Here is a 12,168-nt window from a genome sequence, read left to right on the forward strand (position 1 = left end):
CTCGGGGCCAGCGGCCTCAGCAGCTTCTCTCCTGCTGCTCAGCCGCTCGGAAGGGGATGGGCACGAGGGGACGGTGTCGTGTCCCTCAGGAGGCACAGAGCACTGTTTGCCTTCGGGGCCAGGAGCACCGGTGTGTGGGACCCACATGCTGTGTCCCAGAGACTCCGGAGTGAAGTCCGGGCACATCACAGACAGAAGTAGAACACCGGCCCGTAGAACACAAGATACAGACCAGCACGAGGCAAAATGCTGAGTGTGGAGGACGCACAGATAGGGTGCCTGTGTTGCAAGCGGGTGGGCAGAACTCAGAGGGTTCTGAGACTCCAGGCCAGGGTTTCTCCGCCCCAGCGTGGTGACGTTGAGCTGTAGGAGTTTTTGCTGGGGGGCCGTCCTGTGCATCTTCCCATCTCAGCTGCGCCACTAGGCTCTGCCCACTAGGTGCCCCAGCACCTCTCCAGGGAAGGGTCACAGGTGTCTCCAGGCACCTCCTGCTCATTGTCCCTTGGAGGCAAAATCACTCCTCCACGGAGGGGGGCCACTGAGAACCACCGCTCCAGGCCCCCTTCTCTCTCCTCCTAGCTTTTTTACTTGTGTGCCGAAGTTTATCAGCAGACAAACCCCAAGGATTCACGAAGCTTGGGAAAAGACATCTGGAATATTTTCCTAGAGAAAAACGCGGTAAGGCAGTCGTGGATTGAATTACAATTTTACTGTACTCCTGGGGGCCACTCGGAGCAGAGGAAAAATGAAGCCATACATTCAGGCTGGATGGAAACCGTTCTTCAGGAGAAGTTGGGGCTGACGGATGGCTCCTGGGTCCTGTTCCCGGCCCTGCTCTCAACCCTGAGCTCCTCTCCTGGCCCCTTTGTTCTGCGTGTGGCCAGGTAGAATGCACGTGGCCTCTCCAAACATTTGGAGAGAGAAGGAGCTGGTGCCAAACCTTGATTCCTGTCCCCTAGATTGGTGCTGGCTCCGTGTCTGGGCTCGCTGATCTAGGGGCTCTCATGCCCAGCCCAGAGCAGGGTTCCCAGGGAGGAGGCCGAGAGCGCGTGCCTGTGTGGACAGGGCCGGGCTGCGGCGGCACCTGCCTGCACAGGGCAACGCCTTACGGACTCTCCAGCGTGAGTGGCTACACTGATGCCCAGACGACTTCAGTCTCTCAGTTCCAAAACATAAGCTCGCAGGATTCCTGAGACTGGGAGTAAAGTGTCTTTCTCAAGACTTCCACACCTGTTCCCTCTAGCGGGTCTGGAGGGGGGCGGCCGCTGCCGGCCGCACCCTGTGGGGGTTGCAGAACCGGCCTGTCCCCGTGGTCAGTCCCTCTGCTCTCCGCTCACTGGGACACTCGGTAACCTGAGGGAGCAGAGACGGCCCAGTACAGCTTGCTCCCTTGCTGCCGAGTCAGCAGCCGTGCATCCCATGCACCCCATGTCCTTGAAGCAAAGTGGGAAGCCTACATGTGCCCCAGAAGGTGGCCCAGCTCGCCTTGTAGCTTCATGCTCGAGTGCAGGCTTACGGGGGGGCAGAGGAGAGGACGGTGGGCCGGGTGTCCGGGAAGGAGAGAAGGGGTGTTCTGGGCCTCACTGCCCCCGCCCCCACTCTTCTCTTTTCTAGCCACTGAGAGTAAAGGTCCCAGAGGTGTTGCAGACCGAGATTGGTAAGTCAGTTTACTAGCCAGCTGCTCTTGTCCTGGGCCGTGGGAGACTGCAGAGCACAGAGGGCACGTGGGCCCCATCCTGGGGAAGCCCTCCTCTAGGAGGGAAAGCAGGGGTGGGTCCCCCCGAGCGCCTCACGATGGCTGACGGGCTGCGCCACGGGACAGGCCCTGCCTGGGGAGCCCATCCCAGGAGTACGTGCCCCCGTCAGACCTGAGCTCGTTTCTGCCAGCCTTCCCCGGGACCTTCCTGGGCCCAGCGGGGCCATCTGTACGGAAGGGCAGTTGGACTTGAGGGATTCCTAAGCCTGGTCGAGCACCAGAGTCCCTGGGGGAATTCTTGAAACTCCAGAAACCGGGGCCTCACTCCATCCCACCTCGGGTCGGGATCTCTGGAGTAGTTTTGTTTCTGTGAATTCCTCTCTGATGCTGCCGGCGTTTGGCCCGGTGAGGACCCTGCCGGCCAGTGATTGCTCCGTCCCCATCTCGTTCTCTAGTCGTGATAGGAGAGCTGAGGGAAGGCGGCATAAGAGGGTGTCAGCCTGAGAAGCGGGTCCCAGGCAGCTTTCTAGAGAACAGGCGTCCCACGCTGCCTTCGGAAAGTGTGCCTTGTGGCCTGAGGCCAGAGGGTAGAGTCCCTCGACCGCGTGAAGCTGCTGGGGGAGCGGGACCGACACCATCCAGGTTCCGCTGGGGAGTCGGGGCTTCATGTGAAGTGCTTGCCTTTCTCGGCCTCGTGCCCTGGCCCGGTGGCCACGAAGAATGAGGGGTTTGCACTGTGGCATCAGAGGGCAGCCCCTGGGCCCATCTGATCATAGACGGGGTTTCATTTGTCCACATAACAGAGCCTAGAACATCCAGAAAATGTTTTTGTGCTTGCCTTGGGATCTGGACAACAGGAGTCCGGTCCTGGATTCGGGAGTGGCCTGGTGGGTCCAGGACTCAGGGGGCTCAGCAGGCATGGCCCCCTGTCCCGACACCCCATTTCTCCTTCCCTGGGTTCCCACCAGACTCACGTCTGCGCAGCAGCGAGGACGTCCGCGCTGCCCTCCGGGAAGCCCAGGAGGCGGCCATGCCCGAGATCCAGGAGCAGATCCAGGACTACAGGTTGTGGGTCCCCCCCCGCTCCCTCTGCGTCCTCACCTGTCTGTCCCCTGTGACGAGCATCTCTCGTGAGCGCATTTGCCTCGCTGTTTCCGAGCGTCTGTGAGCACGCGTGTGCGCCTGCTTTGTCTGTCTTAGAACGAAGCGCACCCTGGGGCTGGGCAGTCTGTACGGTGAGAATGACCTGCTGGACCTGGACGGCGACCCTCTCCGAGAACGCCAAGTGGCTGAGAAGCAGCTGGCTGCCCTGGGAGACATCCTGTGAGTGCACTACCACCCCCCCCACCCCCCCCCCCCGCAACACCACCCGGAAGTGCCGAACAGACGCGAGTGTCCTGTGCGTCTGCTCGCCGGCCTCTCCCCCCGCGACGTCTGCCGGATCCTCCCCCCGGAAGGTGCGGAGGGCCCGGCTCGCCTGCTGCCTTGCTCAGGCGAGACTGTCGGCATTTCATGCGGCCGCGGGACTCCGCGGCTCCCCACGGAGCTTTCTGCTCCCCTTCCGAGCCCTCTTCCTGATCGTGCTGCCCCCTGTCTGTAGGGTCACAGGGACCCTGGCACGAGGGCCACACGTGGGCCCTCAGGAGGCAGACCGGCTGGCGGGCGGGAGGGTGAATGATTCTCAACTAATCATCTCATTTGGGCATCAGAAGACCGGCCTGACTAACCTGGTCAGGAACTTCGGCTCAGCTGCAGTGGCTGTGCCTCTCCTGTCCCGTCTTCCCAGCGCCACCCGCGTGACTTTGTGGGGACACATCAGACTTAGGGGCTTCTCCACTCAGTGCTCTGGGACCCTGGTCTCAGCTATAAAATGACAAAAGGTGGACGAGACTGTCTCCGGAGTCTCTGTTCACACTGCCATTCAATGCAGCAACATGTGCGGAGTTCGTTCTGGGCTCTCGGGACGTGTTAGTGAACAAAACAACGGTTTCTGTGGTGCTCACGTCATAGGGGGAAGAGAGAGCAATGTGCAAGAAATAAGGAAGGCCTGTAACGCGTTGGAGACAACGAGGGGACAGAGCAGGCTGGCGGAAGGGGTCGGGTGCACCAGAGCCAGCGGGTGACGGTTTTAAATAGGGCGGCCAGGGGCGCCTGGGTGGCGCAGTCGGTTAAGCGTCCGACTTCAGCCAGGTCACGATCTCGCGGTCCGTGAGTTCGAGCCCCGCGTCGGGCTCTGGGCTGATGGCTCGGAGCCTGGAGCCTGTTTCCGATGCTGTGTCTCCCTCTCTCTCTGCCCCTCCCCCGTTCATGCTCTGTCTCTCTCTGTCCCAAAAATAAATAAATGTTGAAAAAAAAAAAAAAATTTAAATAGGGCGGCCAGGGCGAGCCTCCCCCCCCCCCCAGTAACATTTAAGCAACTGAAGAAAGTGGGACCGTCATCCTTGAAGACCGCTGGGGGGAAGAGGCAGGGCAAAGTAGGCACGTGCTTGACGTGTGGGGAGCAGCGGAGACCAGAGCAGATAGAGAAGGTGGGCGCTGAAGTCAGAGAGGTGACGGGAGGGCAGCCGCAGAGCCTGAGGACGGTTGTGCGGCCTCTGGTTTTCCCTGTCCGTGGCGGGGAGGGGCCGCACGGGAACCCACGCGGTGGGGCTTGGACCGGGCAGGGCTGGGGCACGCGGTGAGACGCGGTCGGTGTCCCACGTGTATCCTAACAGTAGAGCAAACGGGCATCTCCTAAAAACTGAGTGTGGGTCGGGGAAGACCCCACGGTTTGTGCCTACACGGCAGAAAGGACGAGGTGCCATCAGCCGGGATCAGGGCGGCTGTGTGGGGGGCAGTCCGAGGTGGGCACGTTGAGTCTGAGGTCCGTATTAGACGTCACCCTGGAAGTGCGGCCGCAGGCTAAGTCTGGCAGAGGAGAGACAGGACTGCAGACATCACGCAGGGGCATATTCCTGGGATAACCCCCTGACCTTCAGCCAAGCCCTGGATCTTTGTGGGCCTCAGTTTCCCTGGCCTGTTACAGTGGGCACCCCGCTCGGGGTGGTCTCTACGGGAAGCTTCAGCCTCACTGATGGAGATCTAATACCTCCTCACCGGGCGCTTTGAGATCTCGATCAGCTTGTGAATAGCTTAGAATAGTGCCTGGCCCATCGTGCCCCCTCAGCTGGTCGTTGCTGCCTCCACCGCCGTGTGAGAAGGTCTCTCTGGGTCGGCTCTCGAGGGGCCACCCGCCCTCCTCCAGCTCTACGTCAGCCCAGCCCTTCAGTCGAGTTTGGCTGGGCGAGGACGGGCCCCTTCCTCCATGATCGTGTCACAGTGCTGGCCACGTCCCCCTTCAGCGGGAAGGACCTCTCAGTCCCTGTGCCGAGGCCCCCAAGGGGGTGAGCGCTCTCGCCTCCCGAGCCCCACGTGGGCTCAGAGCTGAGACCGGAGTCGAGGTCTGGCCTCCCCGCCCCCACCTCCCCCATCCTCTGTGTCTGCGCGGCCAACACGCCTGTGCCATACGTGCGCGTCATGGCTCCTTCCTTTTGTTCCAGGTCCAAGTACGAGGAGGACAGGAGGTGAGTGAGTGTGCGGTGCGTTTGCCATCCTTCTGGACACAGGGCGCCCTGAGCATCGAGGTCACAGTGTGTCCAGGCATGGCCCCAGGTGTCGCGTAACCGTAACAGCGGCTTGTGAGGTCCAGGCCCCTGCCGCTTGGGGCCGCTGCCTGGGGCAAGGGTGTGCCCTCACCCCACCGTGCACATAGCCGGCCTCCCCTCCTCCGCCTTAGCTCTGCGTCTCCCTCAGGCTTTCACCTCTGAGCCACCGTGAAGTGCTGGTGACAGGACCGGCCTGCGTCAGCAGCCCTTGTCGGGGAGCCGGGGCGCAACGCCTCTCCTCTCTGGCACAGGTTATGGGGTTTCCGCAGCCGGTATGCGTGTCCGCTCCTCAAGCAGCCAGCGTCGAAGAGTGTGCGCACGCTTGAGCCGGAGGAAGGCAGGCCAGGGCGGTTGTGGAGGAGGGGCCGGAGCCCCTGCTGCACTGAGTGCCCAGAGTGCCCGACCTGCCTCCTGAATCCAGGGCCAGATCCGCTTCCAGACACAGCTCTGGACGGTTCCACGTGTGGCCCGTGGCGGCTCCGTTGCATCTCTCTCTTGGTGCCAGGGCCGGGAAGGTGGTGAAGGCAGAGGCAGGCCGGCATTTCTCCCCTTTTCCCTGCCACCCCGCCGCACGTGGATGCCCGAGGACTGTGGCCGTGGGCCTCAGTCGGTTCCAGGCCTGCCGGCTTGTTGGCTTACGTTGTAGGGACCGGCCACGTCCTTCTGCTGGCCGCTCTCCCCCCTTCAGGAAGAGTTCTGCTTAGGGAGAGAATTAGGTCTCTCCCAGGACTCCTGCTAGCCAAGAGTCCTTCTGTGCCCCCCCTTGAGAATTCCAGGGCTCCTTCCAAACACCCTGACCCAGAACTCTCCCTTTGTCACCCCCCCGGGTGGTAGTTTGCAGATTGTTCGGAGCGGGGTTCCGGCCTTTCCGCCTGTTGGCGGGCACAGCTCGAGCTTTCTGACTGACCACTCTGCTTCCCGTCTCACAGCGCCCCCATGGACTTCGCCCTCAATACCTACATGAGCCACGCCGGGCTCCGTCTTCGAGAGGCACGGCCTTCCGGCGCAGCCGAAAAGGCTCAGGCAGCTCCTGACAAGGACAAGTGGCTGCCCTTCTTCCCAAAGACCAAGAAGGTGACAGAACTACCTGGACAAGAGTCCTCTGGTGCGGGTCTCTGCATGAGGCCAACCCGGGAAAGCCACTCACGACTGCGCCTGACCCTCGCTGCCTTTGCGTGGGGAGTCCGTGAGAACCCACAGACGAGCTCAAACCCGGCCCAGGCGCACGTGTGCTGGTTCGGGAGCAAGCAGGAGTCTGCTTTGCAGTTAGCCGTTCAGGGCGGGTCTGGGGGGCAGTGGCAGGGATGAGTGGCTAAGTCTGGGGATTGGGACCTTCTCCAAAGCTGGTGTCTCCTGTCCCAGCAGAGCAGCAATTCCAAGAAAGACAAGGAAGCCTTGGAGGACAAGAGGCGAAACCCTATCCTCAAGTACATCGGGAAGCCCAAAGGCTCTTCGCAGAGCAGTGAGTACACGGGGGGGGGGGGGGGGGGGGGCTGGGGGGGGGGCCTCGGGCAGGGGCGGCAGCCCCGTCACTGACCGGGCCGCTGGCAGAGGGTGTTCCCTATCCCGGCAGCCGCACACCTGCCCGCCCTCTGAGACCGCAGCTCCCGCTCAGTGCTGCTCATTGTCCCCTTGCCACACCGCGTGCAGGCTCCTTGAGGTGCAGATGACGCTTCCGAGCCAAGGAGGCCATGCCGGTCCCCGGGCCTTAGTCTAGGAGCTCAGGGCAGTTATAGCTACCGAGCAGCCACGCGGAGGAATATTCCCGCCTGGCAAGGCCGCCCTGTTGACAGTAAATGCCCCCTTCACCTTCACCAGTGGGCTCCGTCTGTGCCCCTGAGGTGTGTTGGGAGCAATTGTGGGCCCTCGATGGGAAGTCTGACTTACTGCTAAGCAGAACTAGATGTGGAGTGGGAGGTGGGGGGCCCAGCGACACCCCCGATGCTGCCACTCACCTGAAACTCTGTTAAGCCTGTCGCCGGTCCGGAACTTCCTGCTGGCCTCCCGGTCAGCGTCTTCAGACCCCAGTGTTAGTCTTGGGAGTCTGGGAAGGGCTGTGGGGTGGGTGGGCCAGTGGCCTTTTCTGATATTGCTGCCTGGGGGCTGCGGAAGGGGGGACTCTTCTAGATCAGACCTGATTTTTGCCATTCGTTTTTCATTTTCCAGCTTGATGTAAGTTTTGTTTTGACTCTGGAGACGTTAATTTGACTTTTCATGGTTTACTTTTGTTTTTGTTTGTTTTCTTTTAGCATTTCATATTCCCTTGTCCCCTGTGGAAGGTAAAAGGACCATTTTCTGTGGGTTTTTCTTTGCATTAGCTTTGAGTTTCCATCTCTCCAGTCTGTCTGTCTGTCCTTTTTCCCCGTCCCCCATCCCGTCACTCCGTCGCTGTCTTCCGTGTGCCTCCCTCCTGCTCCAGCTGCCTCCGCAGGGGGCTGCTCCTGGCGGTGTCACGGAGGCCAGCCTCCCCGCCCTCGGCCCCGCCCTGTCCCTGTCTCACATCTCAGGGAACGGGCTCCGAAGGTCCAGGGCTCCGTGTACACGAGGGAGGCCTTCACACATGAAAACGTCCTGCACGAGCTTCTCAGGTTTTTGTCTCGACTGACATAACAAAAATCCTCATTTTTGAGAGTTATGCGGGGTTTCTTTCATAAACAGTGGGTCTCTAACAGTTCTCCTTGGGGACCTTTCACCGTCCGTCACCTGCTCTGCTTCAGCCCTTGAGCATGGCGCGTCCACCGCTCCTGACTTAACATGGACGGCGTGGCGTCACCGCGGCGGTTGAAGAGAGTGACCCCTGCTGTGTGTTAGAGGGCCTGGTGCCGTCGGGGGTCTGCGCGCTGAAAACGAACACGTCATATACATTAACCCAGAGAGGCTGAGAACCTGCAGTTGGGCAAACTCATTTCTCATCAGTGAGGCTCCCACGAGTACAGTCACGTGATTAACGTGGTCAAGGCTCTACTGTGAATCTGTGCAGAGAGAGAGCAGTGCAATGAAATCAGGAAATTGTTCAGTGGCTAGAATTCATTTTATGTGAAGTGACAATTAAAAATAATGATTTTCAAAATTATTTCAAAGTTACTAAATTCCTAGACTCATGCTACTTTATTGATTTTTTTTTTAATGTTTATTTATTTTCGAGAGAGAGGCAGAGACAGAGCGTGAGCAGGGGTGGGGCAGAGAGAGAGGGAGACAGAATCCAAAGCAGGCTCCAGACTTCGACGCAGGGGGCTTGAACCCACGAACCGTGAAATTATGACCTGAGCTGAAGTCGGACACCCAACCGACTGAGCCACCCAGGCACCCCTCCTTATGCTACTTAAAAAAAAAAAAAAAAAAAAAAGGTTTTAAGTTTTGAGAAACGGCATATAAAACAATGGAAAAATAAAAGAATGGCCTTGGGACCCAGGCCCTTAGATCTTAACACACACTTCCTCCCGTCCACGCTGCCCCAGTGGAGGCAGGAGGAAGCAGCAGCTTCGAGGGGCCGGGAGCCCAAGGACAGGGTAAGGGGCCTGGGTGTTCACCAGGGCCGAGTTCGGTCTTTCCATTGTAATCTAATGATTTGGTGTGGCCTTGGTTCTCAAGTTCCCAGGACATCAGCAAAGCCTGTGTCCGTGTCTAAAGACCAAGCAGCCCCCAGAGGTGGAGGAAGGGTCAGCACTGAGTGACCGTTAGAGTCATCAGCTGTTGCCCCCGTTTAACAGCGACCATAACTGACTGTTAATAATATGGAATGTACTTACCCTTCCATTTCATTGTCGTCCAGAGAATGGAGGAAGGAGAACAGGGGACACCAGTGAAAACTGTGCTCATTTAAAAAATTGCGTTCCTTTCTGCCTTTCTCCCCCATTACACTGACTTTCCTCAGTTGTGCCGCCTCTCAGAGCAATCCCCGTTTGTCGTCACAGGGTGAACTCTACCCCGAGCACAGGCGACACACAGGGGAGGGAGCAGTGGGCTCAGCCCGGCGGCCTCCTGTTACAGGGTATTCCCAGGCCCCCGTGCCGTCACCCAGCAGGGCCGCTCAGGCTGTGACTGCAGAGCTGACCCTGTGGCAGGCCGCTCAGGCCCCAGTCCCCAGAGTGGGCGTGATGCTAACAGCCCCTGCTCCTGACACAGCCTCCTGTTACGCATCTCTGGAAAACTGTTACCCCGGCCACCTGCCTAAATGATACGAAGTTTGAAGAGACCAGCTGGATGTTCTGTTGGCTCTGGCCTGGAAACTTTCTCATGAAACCTGAGTTTAGAGACTTAGGGAGGTTTGTGGGTTTGCACGGGTAGGACTCTGGCTAGTGTGGGTAGGATCAGGGCCTCGCCTGCCTCCCTGCCCACCCCCAGCCTTCCTGTTGGTCTCTGGCACATCGGCCTCTGAAGCCCAGCTCTGGGCTGATGTCACTGCATCTCTGAGGAGGAACCTTCTGCGGGTATCCCATGAGCCTCGTGACTTTCATACCTGCTCTCTCTGTTTCTTTGAACAAGAACAGCCTTCTTTTGTCTTAGCTCTGAAGAGGGGCTGGAATTTGAATGCCAGAGAGTGACCCCTTTTCTCTGTTCTACCTAAGACCACCCCCACTCACTGATAATAAAGGGTCTGATTCACAGTGATGGCAGCAACTAGAGGCAGGGGCCGGGACTGGAAGGACAGGAAGGAAAGTCAAAAAAAGAACAAATAATGAGCTCTAAAAGTAATATAAACTTGGGAAATGATTGATATAACCTGGCAACCTGGCCAAATTACAGATAGATGCATTTTGGGTGCTCCCGGCTGGTATTCTATCCTGTATTCGGTTCTTGGAAAGAATCTCATCGTTAATTAAGCCTGAGAGTCATTGTAATAACGTGAGAGCCGAAAGGAATATCCACAGGAAATATACCTCCAAATGGTCTCATTTTGCATGTGAGAGAGCAAGGGACTGCCCCTGTCACTCTCCGGGTTATTGGGAGAGGACCAGGAAGTAGTCTAGAGGACCAGCCCCCGCGTCTCCCAGTCCCCAGCCCGGTGCTGCTGTCATCCGTGCTTGCTCACTGCTCTGTCTTCTGGGCTAACGGGAGCGAGGGTCCCGAACAGAAAGCAGAGTACCCTTCATTGTCTTTCTGCTTCCAGTCAAACCAGGCAACGTGAGGAACATCATTCAGCACTTTGAGAACAACCAGCCGTATGACGCCCCAGAGCCCGGGACGCAGCGGCTCTCCACAGGAAGCTTTCCCGAGGACCTGCTGGAAAGCGACAGGTAGCAAGGGCCACGTGGGAATTGCCGGCTTCCCACGGAGGGGAGCCTGGGCGGGGTGTGCTGCAGGGTTATTTCCAGGCGCTTCCCCCCACTCCGTTAGACCGTAAGATCCCCGCCGCAGAACTCGCAGCTGCTCTGAAGACACGCCAGTGTTGGCCATCAGGCCACCCGAAGACCGAGCAGGGCCCCCGGCCTCCCAGCCCGGGGACTGCGTGTCTTGAACGTTTCCTTTGGACTCACCGCCTGACTACTCAGCAGCTAGAGGATATTACACGGCAGCCAATCCCGACACCCTACCTGACAAGGCTGGAGAAGACTGGGGCAGGGGTGGCAAGGGACAGTCCCGGGGATGCAGGGGTCAGGCAAGGTTGGCCACCGACGCCCGTGAGGAAGAGCACTGGAGTTTGGCTCTGCTGGTTCCAAAGCACTTTCGAGAAGAAAAGAGGGTTTGCAGCTCTGGCATCCCGTATATTCTCCATCTTTGGCCACGTTCCAGTGAGAACCCTTCTCTGGCCTCGAGGCGTGCTCCCGGACTTGTTCCGGACCGCGGCACGACAGCAGCCACGTCATGTCTGAAATTCTCCAGCCAACACTTAGTGAGAACCACCTGTGGTCAGAAAGCTCCGTGCACCTTCCCTGAGTCACCCTTGAGTCATAGTAGATGGGGTCTTGGGTGCACAGAAATCATACACGTGTGCGCCTACTGAGCAGGCGCAAGCCAGGTCACTGGGTCACTGGGGAGTGGCCAAGGGAATCAAACCATTTTACCTGGGAAACTGACCAAACTACAAGTCCGCCGTTCCTGCTCCCACACGAGGTTACTCCTGCTTGTAGCAAACCTTCGTAAGCTCAGTACATGTGGAGATGCTGCCGTCGTGAGAACAAACAAAGCTGTAAGGGAAGGTGAAGGTTAGATCTGTCCTGAGCCAAGAGGCCGAGCTCTGTGTAATCTCATTGAGTGAATTAAATGTATAAATTACGGGATGTGTAGGCCCGATGTCACAGATGCGTCAGGCATGTAGAGACAAGATACCAATGTTGTGAGAAAAAAGTTCAGACCGTTTGCAAATAGTGCTCTCGAAGGTGCCAGCTATACATGCCCTGAGACCCTAGGGTCCCGAATCCACTGTCCACGGGAGCCGTTGGCTTTGCTGACTGTAAGCTCACCAGCATCTTAGCAGAAACGGTGGGTCAGAGGTCGGCGGGTACAAGAGCCCCCGGGTCTAGAAGGCAGTATTCTAGGGATCGGGGACCAGAGGTGGGTCGCCCCACTTGTTGGGAGGAAGGTTACTCGCTTGTGGGGGCTTGTCCTGGTGCTCAGGTGGCCTGTTGTGGGTTACTGGTGCAAGTGTTGGGTGAGTGGTCTTGGCTGGAGGCGTTCTAGCAGCCCCCAGGGGGTGGTCTGAGGCGGTCGGCTGGCAGCGTGGCTTCAGGGATAGCTCCGTTTGAGTCCTTGGCAGTTGAGAGACACGAGATAAATGGAGCCCAGGGTGCTGGCCTCCTTTGCTACAGCAGCCTGCTGTGTCCTCAGGAGCTGCCCAGACTCCGTAGGCCGTCCCTGGTCCTGGAGGCAGGGGGCCGGGATGCAGAT

At 58.7% G+C, this 12,168-nt stretch overlaps 1 protein-coding gene across 6 annotated transcripts in view; it reads left to right on the forward strand.

Annotated features, from left to right (window-relative positions):
- Positions 1 to 12,168, forward strand: part of ARHGEF11 (Rho guanine nucleotide exchange factor 11) — an 87,191-nt gene that overhangs the window by 63,404 nt on the left and 11,619 nt on the right. For 2 of the 6 annotated variants that reach the window (XM_047092812.1, XM_047092813.1), the window contains exons 14-22: positions 580 to 678; positions 1,615 to 1,657; positions 2,665 to 2,761; positions 2,897 to 3,019; positions 5,236 to 5,259; positions 6,270 to 6,414; positions 6,703 to 6,802; positions 7,590 to 7,619; positions 10,451 to 10,577. In XM_047092812.1, the coding sequence (XP_046948768.1) occupies positions 580 to 678; positions 1,615 to 1,657; positions 2,665 to 2,761; positions 2,897 to 3,019; positions 5,236 to 5,259; positions 6,270 to 6,414; positions 6,703 to 6,802; positions 7,590 to 7,619; positions 10,451 to 10,577 (788 nt within the window). The remainder of the gene's footprint in view (positions 1 to 579; positions 679 to 1,614; positions 1,658 to 2,664; positions 2,762 to 2,896; positions 3,020 to 5,235; positions 5,260 to 6,269; positions 6,415 to 6,702; positions 6,803 to 7,589; positions 7,620 to 10,450; positions 10,578 to 12,168) is intronic. The other 4 variants (XM_047092815.1, XM_047092816.1, XM_047092817.1 and 1 more) reach the window with 3 other exon arrangements.

This window comes from Lynx rufus, unplaced genomic scaffold (assembly GCF_022079265.1).
Source record: "Lynx rufus isolate CCGP_SWC_20201006 ecotype Redwood Valley unplaced genomic scaffold, mLynRuf1.p SCAF_31, whole genome shotgun sequence".
Classification (NCBI taxonomy): domain Eukaryota; kingdom Metazoa; phylum Chordata; class Mammalia; order Carnivora; family Felidae; genus Lynx; species Lynx rufus.